We start from the raw sequence: 20,909 nt of genomic DNA on the forward strand, positions 1-20,909 counted from the left end.
TTGGCATGTTTTCTGATCTTGTATTTTTGGTTGTGACTCTGTGGTGTCGGGAATGAAGACCCTAAAATAGCAGAGGCAATGAACAAGTATTGCTTATGACTTGTTGACTGGGCACACGTGTCATTAGAAATAGCTCAGCCTGCAAGTAGCCCTTAGAATATTTGGCAAGTGTGGTGTAATCACTTGAAGAGGCAGGAAGAGCTAGCAAAGGAACATGGCATGACTGTTCATATAAATAATGCCTGTGACAGGCACATAATAAGTGAGTTCCCCCTACGTTCCTGTTAACAAATGCTTGGACAAAGAGAAGGAAGTGCTGGGGTATGAGATGCTCCTGAAATGCCCTACTTCTGTTTTCCACAAAATCCTTCTGTTTTAAGCCCAGCAGAATCAGTGAGGACAAAACAAAATCTGTCAAGATGTCTTAAAAGCCAATGAATTTTCAATTTCTAATTTGTTTATTTTTTGTGTTGCCACCAATCTTTGCAGCCTTTAGTGTAGCAGGGAGAAGATTTAACAGATATTATTAGTACCTAAACAAGGCAGTGTTTACAAGATGAGCCTATTTTGAGCCTGGAAAAATGAGTTGCCAAGAAGGAAAAAAAAAAAATGCTACATTTAATACACTTTCTATTCCAAGAGTCACAGCAAAGCAACGGTGTTGCTAACAAAACTGACTCCTTCTTTTGTTCTTTTCTCACACACCTGTTTTTTCCAAAGTAGACCTAAGAAGGAAAAACAAGTGAAAAAAAGTGGAAGTTGTCACGAGAGGTGGATGGGAGGGTTATCTCAGCAGCAGTGGTTTGCCTCCAAAGTAACAAGGCCGTGTCTGAGGGAGGAAGATTTATCTGACAGAAATAGCAGTCACAGAGATGTGTTGTCTCAGCTGCTTACGTGTGATATTGTCAGTGAGGTAGGCTTAAAGATCTGGTAGCTGAAGGATATCAAAGGCTTTATAACAGTAGGTGTATAGGTAACCTTATCTCTTCCTCGTTGGAAGCTACTGCATGAGGCCAGTTTCAGGAACATGATCCAATAGCTTTAAGAAAAAAATCTTAGTACATTAAAAAATAGAGAAATATTTTATCTTCTGAACCTCACAAAGGGATCATCTAGTCACGTGAAAACTTGAGGCTTTTTAGGTAAAACAAGCTGGTAAGCTCTGAAGCGTGAAGCAGTTGTTTCATTGGAAGTCAATGATACTTATCATCATTATCAATTTTTGTCAGAATGAAATCACCTTCCCCTTGCCAAGAAAAAGAAGAATCAAGGAATACCTCCAAAAAGTGTGCATCTGGGAGGGTGTGTAGTGTTGGGAATTTTGGATTTGGACTGATATGAAAGGAAACTCAATTTTCTTTTCAAAGAAAACTCAGAAAACTTTATCAAATAAAAAAAAAAAACACTACATTGTTTGCGAAGTCTTGTTTGTTTTCATTCCCTTCTTTTTTAAAGAAATGAAACACAGCCAGTCCAAAACCGCAGTGGTGATTGCAAAGGATTGTAACTAAAGATTGTAAATAATCACCAAGTTAGCAAGGAAAAATGTACTGAAGTTGTCAATGAAGAGCTACAGGAAACACTTGCAAGGGAGGAAAGCAGCAAGACAAGCAGTGAGAGCCTAAACTTCAGATTATAATAATGGATCGATGCTGCTGAGAACCTAGGAACAGATGAGGACCTAAGGGAGGACTTCAGCAATATGTGTAGACATACCAAAAAACATGTCAGGAAAATTAAAAGAAGAAAAGTGAGGGAGAGCCATGCGAAGAGTAGTGCCTGGTGGCTGGTTTCCCATGAGCAGCTTTTTTCCCCACTTGAGAGTAGCAAAAGGAAAAAGTAATTTAGTGAGAGATAGGACCACAGTGTAAGGGTGTACGGTTGGGGGAAGATGAGCTTTTATGTTTGAGGTGGCATCTTCTTGATATGACAGAAAAATTTAAATATATTTCTACTGGTTTGGGGTTTTTAAGTGTGTTGTTGGGTAAGGTCTTAGAGAGAGTCAGTACTTACAGTTTGTAATTCAGTATCCATTATGAAAGATAAGGTGTTGTATTTGTTGTCTGAATTACTTCATGATCTTGGAGAGAGTGATGCGGAGGCTCTCACAACAAGAAGGGATGGTAGAGCAAGATACTTAGTGTGATGTGGTCTATATCCCACCTTGTCAAATCTGTCTGTTTTCAGAGGGTTCTAAACCCATTTCTCATTTTAGGAGGATGGTGGTAAGTGAATCTATTTTTTAATCCTTAGTGTGTCAACCAGAACGGTATCTAACACACACGAAAATGTATTTTTCTGGGGCATTTATTTTGCATCTCCCACAAACTTGAATGTGCTGTGCATCAGACATACATGTGACTTTTTTTTTTCCTAATATATTGGAATAGGATTGCTTTTTCAAAAAATATTTCTAACAGTCTTCATTTTTTGCAGCACAGGAAAATCAGGTCTCACAGATGAGGAAGGAAGCTGTAATTGGAAAAATCAAGTTCAGATTTTAATTACGCACTTTTTACTAATGATATAATTTTCAAAAATATTTTGCTTTGTGTAAGTAAACATCTAAACTAAGCCTCATTTAATCAGATTGTCTCTCTATAGGAATGGTCAGACGAAGTGTTCAGTTTGGCAACAAATTTGTTGGCACAGAACATGTCAAGGGATGCATTTCTGGAAAAAGCGTAAGTGGCTGTCGTATTTAATGCTGTGGGTGTTGCTCTTTTCGTCATTTTCCTCTTTTCTTGTTAGTCACATTGTCATCTATTGTTTCTGCTTTGATGAGTTGTCACTTTTGTAAACACAGGCTGTCCTTTCTCATGGTTTTAAAAAGCCAGTTATCTAAACGTCATTTAAACAAAAGTCTTGTTAGGGTTCTTACAAACTACTAAATCATAGAAAAAAACAGAATTAAATGCTGTCTTCCCCTTGTATACTAAAATAGTAACTCCAGCTGTAGTCTGAAGCTCTCCATTTAAAATATTGTAGGTTGACTTGCTTCTGATTTCTTTTTTTTTTTGTTATTGAGAAAAAAATGAGGAATGGAAGAAGTCCATTTTACTCATTCTAATCTCTCTGGTTTCATGTGATTCAGAGGGAAACTGTTAATCCCATACCTCTTTGCATAGCACACAGATTCTGAGTTGTTTTAAACAAAGTACAAAAACTGTTTATGGGAATGTTTGGGGTGTAAAACACACACCTCTGCTGAGATGAGCGAGTCTGATCTGGGTAAGTGCACATGATAAGGGAGTTCTACAGAATTGATATCATTGAGAACAGCATGGCAAGGCCTACCAGATAGTGATGGTAATGAACTGGAGTATTTGCTGGCCTTTTGGGGTTCTACAAGAGAAGAACCTCCCCAGCGTACAAGCTGCTTGGTTAATCACAGCTTTCTCTCTCTCCAGAATACCTTTTAATTTCCTCTTGCAGACAGAACTAAATACCAGCTTGGGGCTTAGGTTCCTAAAACTGGACTTTCTGAGGTTCTGCATACCTAATTTCATTAGATGCACCCATATTTAGTCAGAGGGTTTGCAACTACTTAACTTTTAATCCTATAGACCTATTCATGGGTGCCTGTTCTGGGGAGGGGGGGTGTGTTTTCTTCTCTTAGTTTTCATTGCGGTGCAGCTGAAGTCAAGAGAAAATCCTGAAGAAACTTTGGAGGTTGGACAGCGTAGGAACTACACCTTTGTGTCTGGTTATGCTCTGTTGAGACTGCAATGATGTATTAGGCAAACAAAATCCCAAGTGGAGGGAAACATTTAACATTTCCTTTTTGCTCCACATGTTGACAGTGATGAAAGCACTGTGCTGATTTGAGCAGCTCCCAGTGTGAAAGCAAGAGCAGAGAAGACTCCCTTCAACTCCATAGGTTGTAGATGAGTTATGGAAGTGATTTGATATTAATATTTCAATACCCCTTACTACTCAAATCACCAAGCGACTGGCAGACTCTCCTGACAGGTCTGTAATGGAGAGAATTGTGGCTGTACCTAATAGGCATTTTCATATCAGATTCACAGGAGGAACATGTTATCACACAGTATAGTAGAGCAGTCTTATTTGGAGCCATTTTTCTGTGGTTGTTCAAGCAATATTAATTAAAGATTAAGTCACTGGACATGTTGCGTAAATTCAGTAGCAGGCAAGCATGGCATTCCTGTGTCTTTTCTTTTTCCACTAATTAATAAATCACTTAGGAACCGTTGGGTTTCCAGGGTTCTCTGCACAGATGCCAAATCAGAGCTGCTTAAGAAGTCTTTGGCTTTGAAGATTAAAAATATTGCCCTATTGTAATTACTGTTCTGGGCAAAGGATTGTTTGCAGTTGTATCGGAACCCTTTTGCTGAAATAGAAAGGCAAATTGCATTAACGCAGAATTAGAAAGGCTTTTGGCATTCAGTCCCTTGCAGCTTTGGAAGTGTAATAATGAATAGCTTGAGCAGCTCTCCTGTGGTTTGATCAGATGAGAAAAATTGGGTTAATTTGGGAGGAAAGTGGTTAATAAAAACTGCCATTTTTGTTATCAAGTGTTTGTAACCATGCAGTGTATTTTTTTGTTGGGTTGCATTAGTACATTAGTGCTGAAATACTGACCAGTGCAGTAATGAGTAGAGTGACTCTACTGTGGAAACCGTGTGTCAGTGTTAATGTCCAGAGTTTGTCGTTCTTGGAGTCAGCACTGCACTTTTGAAATGAGTCCATTTGGCTGCTACCAATGGGAGTATCCCCTAGCAAGCCTTTTAGCAGGAATAACATTCTTGGTTATGTTAGATGGATGGATAATGGCTGCAGGGGAAAACGTAGTTTCCCACATCTAACAAAGAATTTGGGAGGAAAAAACATGACAAATGCTAGTGGGGGTTGACTGTCCCTCAGATGCACATTTTTAGTTTGCTTTAACTGAAATTCAGAATTCCTTTTTTTATGTTGTTTTTTTTTTCTATTTTCTTTTATTTCTATCTTTCTTGGCTGTAGAGGAAAACATTAAGTATGACCACAATGGACTCAAAACTTTCAAAAATAGAACTTTTTTTACGAACCATTGTAACTTTTTTCCTCTTCAATCTAGCTTGGCGTTGGGAGATGGGGTGGAGGGGATATGTATTTTTGGTGACATGGTAGCACAAGAGATTTCAGTTTGCAGAAGGCACATATGGGGGACAAGGATTTGTGAAAATGTTCCTATCAGCACATACTTTGTTTTTTGAAGCAGTTGCTAATGGCATTTTTGGTTGGGAAGAAAAGCAAAGTTTATTGGAACCATGCGATTTCTTGTCCTTTGGTAGGCCAGGGGGTAAAGCAAAAAAGATTTTTAACAACAAAAGAAGTCCTCTGAAATACTTAAGTGTTTCACGTTTTTCACCAGATCATATTACTGCAAAACTCATTTATTATACTTTTAATTGTATTTGAGTGGAAGAGAAGTAGCACTTAAAAAGTTTTGCTCTTCACAGGCTGCTGCTGGTAGATATTATGCTGGTAACCAGTAGTCCTTGCATACCAGGGGGGATTGTTAGATAGCAGCTGTTGGCCCAGCTGCTTCTTATTAAAACTACTGGATGACTCCTATTTCAGTAGGCTTTGAATCAGTATATTGAAATATTTGGACAAAGGAAGATACATCCTCGTCCTACTGCCTTAATGATCATGTGAGAGAAGTCACAGGTCCGGAGATATTGAAATGCTCTAAATACTCAGTTCAAAAGCTGGACAGTTGCCTGCCTGTTAAGTGTTTCAGTGTGTAGTTCTTATATTGCTCACACTGGAAATGTCTTGGGTTTGCCCATGGCTGCTGAATATACCACCACTCTTACTGGTGCAGAGGCTTTTCAGTTGCCAATCATTTGACTTCCGTCCAGCTGAGGAGTGACAACATTCAGGGTCAAACAGAGAAACTTTCACAGACCTGTAATGGGATAGGCTTAAGGAGGCAGGGAGGTTGGCATGCAACATCCAGGGAGAATTTCAGCCTCTGGAAGAGGGGTACAGCCATGTTTCGAGTCAAATTGTGTAACCTCTATGCTGGTAGATGGGCAGGCAGCCAGGTGAGAAGGAGCTTGCAGGGATGATTAATTTTTTCATTAATGGTATTTTGCAAGAAAGGCAGTATTTGACCCTTACAGGTGCATTACTGTTGAAGGAAAGGGTGTTTACTTATTAATGATATCCTAACAGGTTTTCATATTGGGCAAAAGATGAGTGGAACTTGCCACGTGATCAGAGCACTAGCACTGAGCTATAAAGTTGGTGGAGAGATACTAGAAAGTGCTGTAAAAATAAAACAGGATGCTTTTCTCTCCACAGCTACACAAAACTTAAGCTGCAGGTGACTCCAGAAGGGCGCATTCCTCTGAAGAAGTAAGTTCTATTCCCTTTCCTCACTGTGTAGTCTCCTCTGACTTTTTAGTGTGAACATGTGTTTGAGGTATAAGAGCAATGTTGTAAGGATAAATACATTCACATTGCCTGTCGCTGGGGTAATATGAAGAAAGTAGTGGTGACTTTTTCAATTAACTATCTGTTGTAATAGGGCTTGTGTGAGGGAGAGTTAAACTCATTGTGAGCACCGTTAAACTCGCTTGTGTTATTGAGCAGCCAGCCAAATGGAAATTAACAGCTAAAAATGTGATAGACTGGGAAGCAATATTCAGTCTTTAAGTGACACGGACCATCAAGCCATGTCGTTAAGCCAATTCCCTTTGGTTTGTCTTTGTTTTGCAGCATATACCGCTTGTTTTCCGCTGACAGAAAACGAGTAGAGACCGCGTTAGAAGCTTGTAATCTTCCATCTTCCAGGGTAAGCATCTGAATTTATTCCTGGCCCTTACAAAGTGTTGCTTGTATTCAGTGGTGTTTACTTTCTATTGAGTTGAAGGCAATTTGTTCAAGGCTGACCATGCTGTGCTGGCTTTGCTTCTGGATAGGTCCTCAGCAGCAGGTCTTTCTTTCCCGTACAGAAGTTCCTGATACCCATCTGCCAATCTGAGTACCTTTGATTTGAAATCGCGTTGGGACCAGGAGTGCCTGGGAGAAGTGCAAATGGATTAAAGTAAAGGGCAGGGGTTTGTGTGACCTGCCCTGGAGAAATCCTGTGGTAATATATTAAAAATCTGCGACTGTAAAGCAATTTTCAAGGCATGATTTCAGAGCAAAGTTAGCTCGAGGTGTAGCTAATGGTGTAATCTGTTTCCTTCTCGCAAAAAAAGTAAAAAACCCGTAGCTTGAGTTAAGTGACAGTTTAAACTCACTGTAGCTTATATAAAAGGTGCATGGAGTAAATATTGAAATGCTGTCAAATAGTGTCAAAGCTGTTAATGCTGCAGGGATGCAGCCATTGTATACTGCTAATCCCAGAGTTATCCTCAACCTGGAACATTTGCAGGATGGTACCTCACCCTCAAGAAAGCTTTTTTCAAGAGGAATGAACTCGAGCAGGTGATTCTAGTTAGCACTAGAGTGAAGCTGTTCTTAGTCTTTCCTCCTGGGTGGAGATTTTCCTCCAAGAAAGTTCTTGAAGGATGATTCCTGCATTTGAAAGTCCAAGAAGTGAGACAGACCTGGTCTGTAGCAGAGGACAGGCTTTATCTCCTGATCCCTTGCTCTTGTAGAAAACTCTCTGAAGTGATGGTTGCTAAATGTTTGCTTCTCCAATGGTTTAATAGAGCAAATTCTTACACCTCCAGAAGGGCAATGGAGCAAAATCTTCACAAGCCAAACCTCAGGTATCCCTAACCAATGAGACCTTCCTTCATAGATTTGGGAGCTTATTTCCATAAAATTCCACGGAATGTCTGTAAAGTAGCTATAAAAGATTATAATAATCTTATCTAAACTAAGATGGTGAGGTTAGAAACATGGAAAGGATAATTTTAAAGATAGTTTTCATTTGTTAACAAGACAATATGCAAAAAATCTCTGAAGTAGTGCTTTATAAATCAGTTCATTTTTCACTTCTGTTTACTACATATCTCTGAATAAAATTGAAACACCACTGGAATCCTTGAAAGAAACCATAACCTTTTTCTGCTTTTTATTTAAGTAGAGCAAATTTTATGTACACATTGCTGGATACTTGTTGCTGAGATACCATCTTGAAAATTATTCATAATAAAGCAGATTCTTTCTTTGGTTGGGACAAAAGACAAATATGCTTCATGCAACAAAGAAAATTGTTGATCATCTTTGAAAAAAAAATTTTAGAATATATGTGTTTAAGAAGCATGAAACTCTGAATCTCATACAGGTAATGGAGTAGAAGAAAATCAGTATTTCAACTACCGCTCTTTTCCTTTGTGTTCCTGTTTATTTGAACAGGTAAAATTCTTAGCTTTCACTTCCAGCTTTTCTGCCCCATTGTACTGCAGGACAAATCGAGTTTCTGTAAAGCCTCAGGAGAGCACTGGACTCCAGCAGTATGCAAGACAAATATTAGGGTATCTTGCTCAGCAAAATCACATCAGATTATTCAAAGGATTCACGGAAGTCTCCTATGGACATTAAGAGCTTAGGCTTTTCTTTTTTCTCTATATCCACGCCACATGAAGATCCCTCTAAAGATTTTCTCCCCAGGTTTCCATACCTCTCATTGCTCCAGGAAGATACCCACTCATTGCTCCAGGAAGATACACAGCTTGTTGGCCGTGAGTTTCATGCAAAGTTTTGCTGCTCCTCTCAGAAGACGTGGATGTCCCTAAAACACAAAATGAAATTCATAGTCGTGGGTAAGAGGTTCCCAAATGACCTGAGCATAGAGCAGCCAGAGCTATGCTGCCAGGAGGTAGTATCACTGCATGGACTTGTCTGTGACAGTTCAAACTTCAGCATCCACAAGACCCACTCTTTAGCAAGTTCCCTGTGTATATGCTTGCCAGGAGATCTCATGGGACAATGTGTAGGTGCACTGTATTTAATGCAAGAGGAGGAAGAGTTCTTGTTCCCTGGATGATTGCCTTCATGCTGCTATAGAAGAATAGCACCAGTGAGGCTCCCTGACAAAAAGAAACTCTTTATTTAACATTTAGGAACCTTATTAAAGGATGGAGTCTATGCAGGACTGAGCTCCCCAGCCCTGATTTGTCTGAGCAGTTGAGCGTGACTCCAGTGGGATAGCCCATAGACTTCAAGTCAAGCACGTTTTCAAAGTGTCAATTGATTTATTAATGTATTTCTGGTTCAGATCTGGCATATGTAGAGTCTTGAAGGACTAAGCCCTATGTGATCTGATTTTTGGCATCATTCATCATCACCCAGCAGATCTGAAAGCAGAGGAATGCTCATACAAATGTTTAAATGACATTTTAAAAAACTACCAGTGAGTTTTTGAGTCTGACATCTGATTCTCCTATGATTTTTTTTTTTTTTTTTTTTTGATCTTGGATACGTTGGGGGCAGGGTGGTAGAACTTTATATTACTGTTGGGTATTTTTGTTTGGTTGGTTTGATTTTAGTCAAAGATGCCTTAAATAGAATTTGAAGAGTTTTATTTTAGTTGCCTGTTTGGCTGTAAAGACTGCTTTCTGCCTTCCAGTTAATGCACAGGTTCATAATGAAGCACCGGTGAACTTGACTGTTAACTTAAAATAAAACAACAAGCTATTGAGTCCTGTCTGTGCAAATAATCTGAATGAGCTGTTGCACTGCTGAATATGTAACAAACTGGATACAGATATTATAAAGCAGGCAGGTTACGAAACAAATCATAAATCAACAGTGCTTTTATTTAGTGGATAGTCCTAGTCACAGAATAAAATTGAATGCTAATATTCAGCAAAGCAAGAAGTGAGGGCTGCTTTCATGGTACAGAAAGTTTGTGATTTGTTCATTGGTCTCAAAAAAAGAGACGAGCGCATAAGGTGTGTGGGTGGTTCCACTGAAATGTGGATGGCTCAGACCAGGCTGAGAAAAGGGGCAGTGTATTTTAATCCCTTTTGGCAGACAAGGTTTTAGGATCCAAATATAGTTGTCTGAGGTTGTGCCTGGTGTGGCAAATGTTTGCAGGCTTTCATCTCCCATTTAGATATTTCTGTTTTGTAGTCCACCAATTACTTATTGGTAGGAAATTATTAGGTATTAAAAAATGCTGTATTTGTGCCTGACAACTTGTGTTGTTTACCCCCTTTGTAGATAGGCATTTGGAAATATGTGTTGGGAAACAGATATATTTTCTTAGATGAAACGGTTGGCAAATAAAAGCCTGCATCTCAGGTTATCGGAAAAGACACGTTTTTTGTTTAGTGATGGGTATCTTCAAATCCTCTGTAATGGAGAAAATATACTAGGTCGATGTGAGACTGTAATTCTGTGGTGATTACAGAATCAACATCTAAAATGCCCTTAGAAGAAACACTAGCTGAGAAAAGTAGCCTGTTGAATAGGGATTATATGGAGAGGGAACAGAGGAGAGTGCAGTGCCAGCTTTAACAAGAAGATTCAGAAGATTTAAGAAAATACAAGTATCAGCAGTCCTACTCTCAATTGAAAGCATCACAGCCCAAATCTATCAAAGTGTAGTAGGTATGGTTTCACACATAGTCCTGTATTGCTGATGGCTGTCGCTGAAAGGAGCTATTTCCACGCTCCAACTTGAGGCTACACATTTCTCCATCTGTCTTTGCACTGGGTTTAGCAGTTGTGCTGTTGGCCAGTAACTTGGCTCGGCAAGCTGATCCCACGGTAAAATGTGTGGGGTTGTTTTGGGCGGGTAAGTTTTGAGCGAGTTCACTTGCACAGCCTGCCAAAATAAGGAAGACACAAGGGTTTAATGGCTGATGACCTTAGGCTGTTGAAGCGTGGAGATGGATGCTCAGCTGAAGAAGGGAAGCAGCCCAACTTGCTCTTATTATGAGCTGAGTGCAGTTCAGTCTGCGCTTGCAGACAGAAATGCTGAACAGTGGTGATGGTACAAAACCCTCTCAGACCTCTGTGGGTTTCAGAGATGAAAGAAGAGATAAAGCGATGCCTGTGGCATTTATTTATTTATTTATTTATTTTAGCCTAAAACAGGAAAAAAAAATGGACTAGTTTCCTTCCATCTAACAAAGGCTTGAATTGACGCTTCCGGTTACCTTGGCAACGGCATTAAATAGGCAGAATAAATAAAAGCAACAATTTCCTCTATCAGCAGCTTGCTTCTGAGATGACTAGGTTCAACAGTGTTTAAAAGGAACGACTTTGTGTACAAGTTACAATTTTCCTCTCTAGTTCATCAGATTCAGACGTAATTTTGGAGCCATGGAGAGGCATCATGTGGGCCCATGATGCTCCCAGAGACTATTTGTCATAGCTTTTAATAAAATTGGCTTGCATGGATGAAACTCAAAATCAAATTTTCAGTATGTGCATTCTAGTCCTTCTGTGTTTTCCCTTTTCTTCCTCTTCACAAAATACAAGCTTCTGTGCCATTTTCCTTTCTCAGTGCACTGATTCAAAGGCAGAAGGCAATTACTGTTCTGTGCTGAAAAAAGGCTGTGCACCTTCCTTGGGGTTCTCATTTCTTCCCTAATGAAGCAGCCCTTGACTGTCTTCTGCAAAAACTCTGGAGCCTGAAGGCAGCACGTGCAAGTGAGGAGAGAACTCTTGAGCTACATGCAAAGGACTCTTTTCTTTATCCGGTCTAGTAACGCCCTCAAGTTAAAAACAGTAATTGTATTTCTTCATAGTAAAGCCAGCAGATACAATATGGATGATGAAACAGGATCTAAAAACATCTAGAAACAGGATTAAATATATAATATTCTAAAGTTTAGAAAATATAAGACAAAAATGCTGATATCTGTTCAATAGGAGAGCCTTTTTATCAATTTCTGCAAAAGAAATCTGATTGCCAAATGTGCTACACTGACTGTTTAGGACAAGGATGTATGGAACAGCCACACTACATGAGTCTTGCTCAGAACTGCAGTATCTCGACTGCGCAAGGAAAAGGAAACATCACTGCTGCTGTCAGAGAACAAGCTCATTAATAATGACTCAGTGACCCAGTTCTTTCCCTGATTCTTTGAAAGCTTTGGAAAGATGAGTGACGTGCTCATCCTTTCTGACACTGCCATTTTGCTCACTGTAGCACACAGACTCAGCACACTGGTCAGGCGCCCCACTGGGATTGAGCTCTGAGGCTTCCTCAGAATTGCTATGCCTATTCATGCTATAGATAATGTGGTTAGATGGAGAGATGTCCATCCTTTCTTCTTCGCAGGTGCTCAGAGAAAAAGCCTTATGGATACTAAGGTGACAAATATATTTGTATTTTTATTAGAGATGTGCTCTGTAAACTGTTCTCTTATTCAGGGGAATTCATTATTCTGCAAAATCCAGGCTCCTCTAGGTTGCAGGAAGCAAATGAAAAGAAGTGCAGTAGTGAGTGATCTGTTTACAAAGAGTGCATAAAAGTGCTGTATTATTTTTTCACTGTTTATTTCCAATTTTGCAGAATGATTCAATCCCTCAAGATGACTTCACACCAGACGTGTACAGGGTTTTCTTAAACAACCTCTGCCCTCGGCCTGAGATCGACCACATCTTTTCTGAGTTGTAAGAAAAGACACTCATTTATTTTTTTCTCACCCTTTCACTGATTTTCTGGACTAGGGATGGAAAAGTAGGTTATTTAGACTACAGCACCATGCAGTGATTGCCCAGAACAGAATGCCAAGCAGGGCTGTTATTTGACCTTGGATCAAGGGTTCCTTCTCTCCCAAGCTTTTGCCTCAATTTCTGATGGCCAGAGTTTTAAAGTAATTTGTTACTAAAGGAGCTGGGTCTTGTTTTTCAGTGTGGATTAAGATAGTTTAGGCTTCCATGAAAGTAAAGAAAGAAGAGTAATAGGCAATAAAAGCATGCAATAGTCATGAGGATATGTATGATCACCCCCAAAAGCTTAATTAGGAATTGCAAAAAATGCAGTAATTCTTATGATTTGTGCATCATGAATCCACACCATGAAATTAAATTAGCAGCCAGGTACAACTGATTTCATATATTCAGTTACAAGCTATATAACTTGTGTTTCTTCTGCCCCTTTCAGCAAGTATTTGTACTTCCCAGTCTCAACAGAACCTGATCAATGGAGTCAGAACATGAAGCAATATGAAAGCAAAGTAATTTCCAAAATACATCCTAAGACCATCAAAGCCATTAGTGAACATGTCTTTGCAACATGAGTGTGCTCACGTACTACTTTTGTGCTTACTTTTTCTAAGGTTGAGGTTTCAGAGCAATGCAGCCTTTACCTAGTTTGATCCTATTGAACCCAGGGCTAGACTTTCTGTTGCTCTCTTGCAGAGTGGAAGTAGGCCAGTCCCGAGTGCTGTGGACAACCCTAAGCGCATCACCTGGCTTGAAGGCTTCCTGGATCTCCCTCTGGGTACAAATTGTATCCAAAGTCCGCTCTTTCCCTAACTCTCTAAATAGGCATCTTTTTACTTGAAGAGTGCTTAGCATTTTTCAACAGGTTTATAAAAAAAATCCCAGGCAAATACTGGAATAATGAGGTCAGGACTGCTGTTATTTAGCAGTAAAACAAAAAAGTGGGGCCAGGAATGCCAGCAGAGTGTTTGTGGCAACCTCAGGGCTGAATTCCGTGTAATTTTCTCTTTTACTTTTTTAAATTACTTAGTTCCAGAAATTCAGAGGAATGAAAAGCTTGTAGCATTTCTCTAACTCTTCCCATTTATGTCAATAGCACTGAAAGCTTTTAAACATTTACTTCTAGATGCTTGATGAAGAATGGTTGTCGCTACATGCTGGCAAAGTAAATTAGTCCAGAGGCAGTTTTATACTATAATAGTTCGAATCTTGTTTCAGTTTTCCTGAGAAGTTTCAGAAGATTGAACAATATTTCAGGGATGTATATGTTTTAAAGACTTTGCTGTTGCTTTAATTTTTCTCTAGTGGTGCCAAGAGCAAACCATACCTTACTGTTGATCAGATGATGGAATTTATAAATCTTAAGCAACGTGATCCACGATTAAATGAAATTCTCTATCCACCATTAAAACAAGAACAAGTTCAACAACTGATTGAGAAGTATGAACCCAACAGTAATCTGGCAAAGAAAGGTCAGTGAGTTTTATGTTCTTGCTTGAAAAAGTGGCTCAATTATCCTACAGTGCATGCTAAAGCAAAATGTGTTTCAGAATCAAATTGTGTTTCCCACTATCTCCATTTGGATTGTACAAGCCTGTGAGACATCGTGTCATTCCTTTTGTGGCTGGGATCATTTTGGGAAGAATGGACTGGTTTCAGTATTTAGTTTTCAATATGTGTAATTGATAGTTTAGAACAGTTGCTCTGGTATGCAATCTCAGCAGAAAGATTACTATCACAATGACTATTTACCAGTATTTGAGAAATTTACAATTTATAGAAACAATTGGTGTCATTGAAACTAAGAAGACGATAATTTTGTCATTCGGTAATAGTAATAAGTCCAGCACTCTGTTTTCTAATAAAGTGGTACAGAAGGTTAAGATGTGCGAGTAGCTGAGTATGTTTCATGCAATAATCACAAAAAAGTCCCTTTTGAAAGTCTCAAGTGTTGTCAGGGCTTAACTGGGCATTTTGCCAAACTCAGCTAGGGAACTCTTCCTCAAATCTCTGCAGTGTTTTGTTACCACCACAGGTCTTAAAATAGCACTGAGTTTGTGTCTGCATCCTATTTTGTTCCAAACTACATATCCTAGTGATTAACCCAGCTTTTAATGTACTTATACCTTAGAAATTTTAGGGGAATGGGAATATGCTGAAAGACAGATCTAGTATGAAAAAATTGTTTTGGTCCTAAGATTTTGGATCCGGAGGAAACAAAAAGACATCTTTCCCAGACATCTAGAGGTTTACTGAAGGGGCACTCCTCCCCATCTCCCTGGAAGCTTTCTAACCTAGATGTCTTCCTGAAGGAGATCTGTGGCTCTTGGTACTGTGATCAACATTGTATCAAGGCTTAACACTTGTAATTTTTCTCATGAAGCTTCATATTTTTCTAGTCCAATCACATTTAGTGATTCCGAAGGTTTTGATGAAAGGTCAAAACCTGGTTCTTTGTCATGCTTAGACAAACTGTCTTTTGACGTCAATGAGAATGCTAGCATGACGAGATGAAAATACATTATGACCTCCTCTCTCATCCACACAAATATCAGAGTATTGCTCTGTGCTTACCTTATATCACATCAGCGTCAGGAAGGCCTGGTACCTAAAAGATCATTGTTATTACCCAAATATTGGCACTTCATATAAACCAAATAAAGGATTTATTAGAGAGATGTCTGCTGGTATGCTAGGAGAACACCAAGGTCAAAATGAAATCACCTTCTGACTAACAATAAGGAGGAAGCATGAAACAAACCTTAGAAACAAGGGTGCTGTGATGGTGTTTGCTAGCACCCTCCGAGTAGAATTTGTGGGAGACCTACAGCTTACACTAATTTAAGCTTACACTAGTTTGTATTGGTGCAGGCACTGGCTCTTCAATAGGCTCTTCGACCTCTCTTCTTGGGTGTGATTTATGTTGTTCTTACAGAATCAGTTCTCGCAGAAAATTCTTAAGTTTCAGAAGGGAAAGGTAGGTCACAGAGAGATAATTTTGTGTGTGTGTTTGTGGGGTTTTTTTCTCTTTAAACTTGTGCACTGAGGTCCAGCAAACTATGACAAAACTATCAGAACTTGCAGGTCACCTCCATGCTACGGACACCACCTCTGACATAGCACCCTGTCTAGAGCCTGAGCTGTGGTGACTGGCCCAGTCTGCCAACCAGGCCCCAATGCTTACTGCCTTAAAATTACAGGAACTAGTTAATCAGGAATGACATGGGGACATAATATTTTCCATACATCTGCTCCAAATTGGGAATGCAATTCGCTATATATTAAATGAAGTGTAGGTGTGCACACAGCCCTACACTCATAAATTAATTGCAAACAAATGCTGCATGTCTGTAAAATGTCACCCGAATATAAGTGCATATTCAAAATAATGATTTAACCTTTTAATATAGTGTTTTGTAAAAGGGATTGTCACTTAAGCTTTCTGCTATCAGAAAAGAGTGTTCATAGGCTGAATTACAGGGCTGACAGACCAAAGTGACACCCTTCAGTGATACTTTCCCTACCATTGAAACTATACTCGCATGGGCCACTGAGCAGAGATGTTATTTTTTTTTGCAGATGTTTAAACCATAGTTAGGTGTGGTCCACTGTTATCCACCCATGAACTTGGCCTTAACTTCCCACCTTTGCTGCTCAGATATTCTGCTAAATTTCTTGTGGTGACATTGCTCATGTGCCCTTATTTGCCACGGCCAAAGTCAGTGGAGAGGTAGAGGTGGGAGCAGGATGTTTGGAATGGCCCTGATCCCAACTCTTCAGAATTAATGAGATACATCAAAAAACATGGGGCAGCATAGGGAAGAGAGTACTATAACAAGGCACCTGAGGCACAGGTAGTGATGTGAGAGAAATGCATCACGAACAACAGCATGGGAAACAGTTACAGGTGGTCTAAAGATGACTTTGTTGCTGTTCTACCAGAGCAATGCAATTAAATTGGACTTTTTGAGCAGTTTTCCAGAGTTTTGTTCAGGCAGCAAGCCCGATGATCTGACAATGTACTATAGGTATTTGTTCTTTCTTGGCATTGAGAAGTTACTCTTTTGAAGTAAATCACAGATATGGGTCCAGAACAGAAGAAATACCATAAAGAAATTTAAAAGTTGTGATTAACTGCTACTTGTGAGTAATAACTGATTTGAAGTACTTTGTGGTGGTAAAGACTTTAAAAGCATGTTTGCAAGAATTAGGTGATTCAAATTGACAGCCTTATGGTAGTGAAATCACATTCTTTATGTTGTTCTGAAGTTCAAACGTTTGCAGTTGATGGGTGGGGTGTGTTTTATTTGTTTGTATGCACATACCTGCACACAGGTATATCGTTTTGTTTCCATAACCTACCTTCCTGACCGGCTCCATTCATGATCTGATTTCATTATCATAGCATCAGATTGCAGAGAGGTTAGGGACAAACACACATAAATGGTGAAGCTCTATCCACTTTCATGTTTGTGGCATTCTGTATTTCTCTATTAAACAATTGTCCTGTTGTCCTGGTTTTGGCTGATGTTCAGGTGTCCCACTGAAATAAAGGTATTTGTGTTCAGCATCCTCATGAAATAAGCCAAGCTCTTCTGTTTCATTAGAACTTTAACACCTGCATAGTCCTTGTTTAAACTGCCAGAGAAAATTACTTTACAAAAGCCTGAGGCAAACTCAGTGTAAATGGTCTTATTTTTCAGGTTTTCTATAAGACCTGCATTTCTAATCATCTTTCATAAAGTTAGACAAAACATATGTAGTTTTTTCTGTTATTTCCTGTGCACAGTAGCACGCATCATGATGCAAACTTAAACAGAATGCTTGCAGTTCACAAGGAGTAAAAGCATTTATGCTGTGGGAGTAAGATTTCATGCTTGCAGCATGCAAAATGTCGTGGCCTTGACGCAGCACATCACTTAAGCATACATTTAACTTTATAGGTGTTGTGGGAAGGGAAGATAGTTATATAAAATGTCTTATGCTCCATTTCCTTGAACATCATATGAGTTCTCTGTTGAAGGTCATTTCCCATGCTTACCTATTTCCCAGTGTTGCTGAAGTGAGATTTTTTAGCAAATGGAATTGTATGCATTAAAAAGTTATTTTAAATAGAAGTAAGAATTTTTCCTTGAAAACTTAATCCAGATAAAAAAATAGCAACTACATGTGCTTGTACAGCAGCCAACACCTTGCTCCCACTGCCCCATTTGGACAATTCTAGACCTTCACTTATCTAATTTCCCTTCTAAATGTATTCATGACGTGTGCATGTCTACTGTACAACAATATTTTCCTTTATCTGAATGACTCTTCTCTTACAGCTAATGAAATGAATTTTCTGAAGAATGGTTGTACTGTCTTAGCTTTCACAGCACTAGTTAAATGCTTTTGACATCTTGTAATTCTCTGCTCCTCTGGTTGCAGTTTTAGCCCTGTTTTTGTACTTTTTGCAGCTAAATTACAGTATTTTGAACACGGTAAACAAGAACTGTATGCAATATTTTAAACTTTTTCAACATAACTCTTTAGGTATCTAGTAAAACCAAATACCAATGTGCTTACTGGATAAGGGCCTTAGGTTGCACGATTTTTAGTAAAAAGGCTGCTTGCGTTCCTGCTTGTTGCTAACAAATTTTTAGGTATTGTGTTGCTGGGATGTGATTGGGCTTCTGCAACATCAGCAAATACAGAGGCTTGACATCTACACAGGTTAGCATCTGGAGTAGTATTTTATTGTGATTGGAGCAAGCTGTTGTGATTAATAAAACTTTGTGTCATACAGTGAAGGAGATTAATGTGCTATGTATAGCATGTTTCCTTATCAGGTGGAAGCAGAAGGAAGTTCCTGGTACTGCTGAGCAGTCTCTCACTGTCAGCAAAACCATGCCAGGAGTCTGCTAGGGGTGGTTAAATAGCATCTTGTAGTTTGGTATTTTCAGGCTGTAAAGTATTTGCTTTGAGCGGCTGGCATAAATGCTAAAATTTATTTCCTTTTCAAGTTACCAGATTGATAATGTGATGTATTAATAAATCTGTTGTGAAGTGGTTGATGGGGTATTTCCTTATTTGCTTTTATTTCTAAGAAGGCTTGTATAAAAGTAAGTTGTTCAGGATCTTGTTACATTATGGAGAGGAGATGGGACATCAACACTGAGTTTCACGTGTCTCTGCTTGCAGTGTCCAAGCTCCTGGGAACAATAGTCCTAGTTCCTAGAATTATGTGAAATTTACGATATAAATTTGGTGCAAATTCTGCAAAAATGTGTTGGTTCTTCCCGATTTGATGATGCAATTAATTTTTTAAAAGTTTCCAAGCTCAAAAGAATCCCAGAGCTTAAATTCCCTTGTATCTATTTAAATCTTTCCTTCTGAAACCAGCAGGTCTTTGGAAAACCATTGAGTAGCAGTCTTGACTGTAGAAGCACCCTATGTCTCTTGAGACTCTAAGCATGCAAGAAGAGCTATCCCCATGTACCACACTAGCAATGAAAAATATGAGACTGTGGCTGGCCAGGGAAAGGAGACGTGAAAAAGTGGAATTGTGCTATAGCAATAAAATATACGCTTTCACCATCCTCATTGGTGGAAACAAGACAAGGATTAGGTTATTATTTTGAGTTTATTTTATTGAGAGAGTTTGTCTTGACTGTAGTATAGGCTTTAAAAATAGAGTCTGTAAGTGCTTTGCAGATTTCCCTGGCCAAAGGACCTGTATGCCAGATTGTACTTACTAGAAGGCCTCTTTGAGATAATGTAAAGATCTTCTCCTTTAAGTATGCATTCATTTGAATAATGTCTTTGCTTATTTAATTTTAAAGGGCCAAACCTTTAGATCTGCACAGAAGAAAAGAGTTTTTCTCTTAAGCTTCACACTCGTTCCATCTCCAGATTTTCTAAATTGCAGCTATTTGGAAGTACTGTATGTCATGCATTAAGAAGGGTTGTAGGGGAGCTGGTTCCTTGAATCTCTTTGAATTCTGGTATTAATTCTGTTTTGCTAGTGCACATTAATTGGTAGTTGTTGTGCGAGGATTTTCTTAGGTAATAAGTAAAGCAATTAACATTAGATTAGAATATCTTTAATTTTATACACCATGTGTTTTTCTCGTGGCAGCCTTAACTCCAGGTACTATTCACTTCAGCATAAATGTGGTTTTCCTTCCTTAAACATCAATACATTTTGAACATTTTCATCCCACCACATTAAATTCACCTGTTACTAACTCCTTAAGAATAATTACACATTGGAGTCTTTCAATGGCAGGAGGGGGTCATTTCCCAGGCAACAGATTTTAGTGGCAAAAACAAGTACTGTGCAACTGTGACTACACTTTTAGGACAAACTTCATAATATTCGAAGCGTAAAATCCGATTTATAAGCCATGCAGTGAAATGGTGCGGTTTTCTGGCACTGAAACTTTTGTAGGAAGTGTTACAAAATGGTTGAAATCCTATGGCCTCCTAACTGTAACACTGGAAATCAAGACTCCTTACAAAAAAACCCATAGACTTTGGGATTTTCAGTGCTGTCTAGCATTCCAGTTGTACAAGAGAAGAGCTCTCAGCATTGTTTCACATTCTAAAATTATAACAGAACAATAGGTCACAGTCACAATTAATTACTCTTTTAAAATATATAAGCCACACAAAAGTCATACCCTATCCCTTTCTGTCGGCATCAAGTGATAGGTTACTTAGCTTGCCAGAAAACCTTTTTAAAATTATTTAAAAAAAGAAAAAATGTTAGTATGAATAATATATCCCTGTAAATATCTTAATGGAAACTACGCTTGTCAAAATGAATTTGCAGAATGTGTCTCTGTTATGCAGTTTATTTTCTTTTTAGTTGCTTGATTTTTAGTTACTAGTTAAGCTATAAATTTCATTTCAGATCTTGTAGTAGGTTGAAAGGCTGCATCTCAAGTAGAAGGCTAAATGCTGTAAGTCTTTTAGAAGGGAAAGTCTTCAGTTATGAGGGTTTTTTGCATCTGCTTTACGGGTAATGTGCTTTGTCTTTCTAACTTAACTGTAGCATCTCAATAACATAAAAATTAACAGTAATGTGGACTAGTAATAATGGATTTTGCTGCAGTGAACAAAGACACAGTAGTATTTGGCTTAGTAAAAAGCAAAAGTTTTTACCTTTTATTCTTTGGTTGTATTTTAAAAGTGCAGGACCTGGCTTGGATCCAAGACCCATGTTCTCATGCATAGAGTTAGATTTTGCTGTTTGCGCTAGAATTGGTGAGAGCATTTATCAAAAATATGCTTAAGGTTCCAGGGAGGGCAAGTTTCCTAATCTTCTGTGTATA

General features: G+C 38.8%; 1 protein-coding gene across 2 annotated transcripts in view; it reads left to right on the top strand.

Moving 5' to 3' along the window:
• Nucleotides 1-20,909, top strand: part of PLCB1 (phospholipase C beta 1) — a 411,218-nt gene that overhangs the window by 253,164 nt on the left and 137,145 nt on the right. For both annotated transcript variants that reach the window (XM_009556561.2, XM_054062286.1), the window contains exons 5-9: nt 2,605-2,684; nt 6,316-6,369; nt 6,733-6,808; nt 12,440-12,540; nt 13,900-14,066. In XM_009556561.2, coding sequence (XP_009554856.1) covers nt 2,605-2,684; nt 6,316-6,369; nt 6,733-6,808; nt 12,440-12,540; nt 13,900-14,066 — 478 coding nt within the window. The remainder of the gene's footprint in view (nt 1-2,604; nt 2,685-6,315; nt 6,370-6,732; nt 6,809-12,439; nt 12,541-13,899; nt 14,067-20,909) is intronic.

Source organism: Cuculus canorus, chromosome 3, assembly GCF_017976375.1.
Source record: "Cuculus canorus isolate bCucCan1 chromosome 3, bCucCan1.pri, whole genome shotgun sequence".
Taxonomy (NCBI): Eukaryota; Metazoa; Chordata; class Aves; order Cuculiformes; family Cuculidae; genus Cuculus; species Cuculus canorus.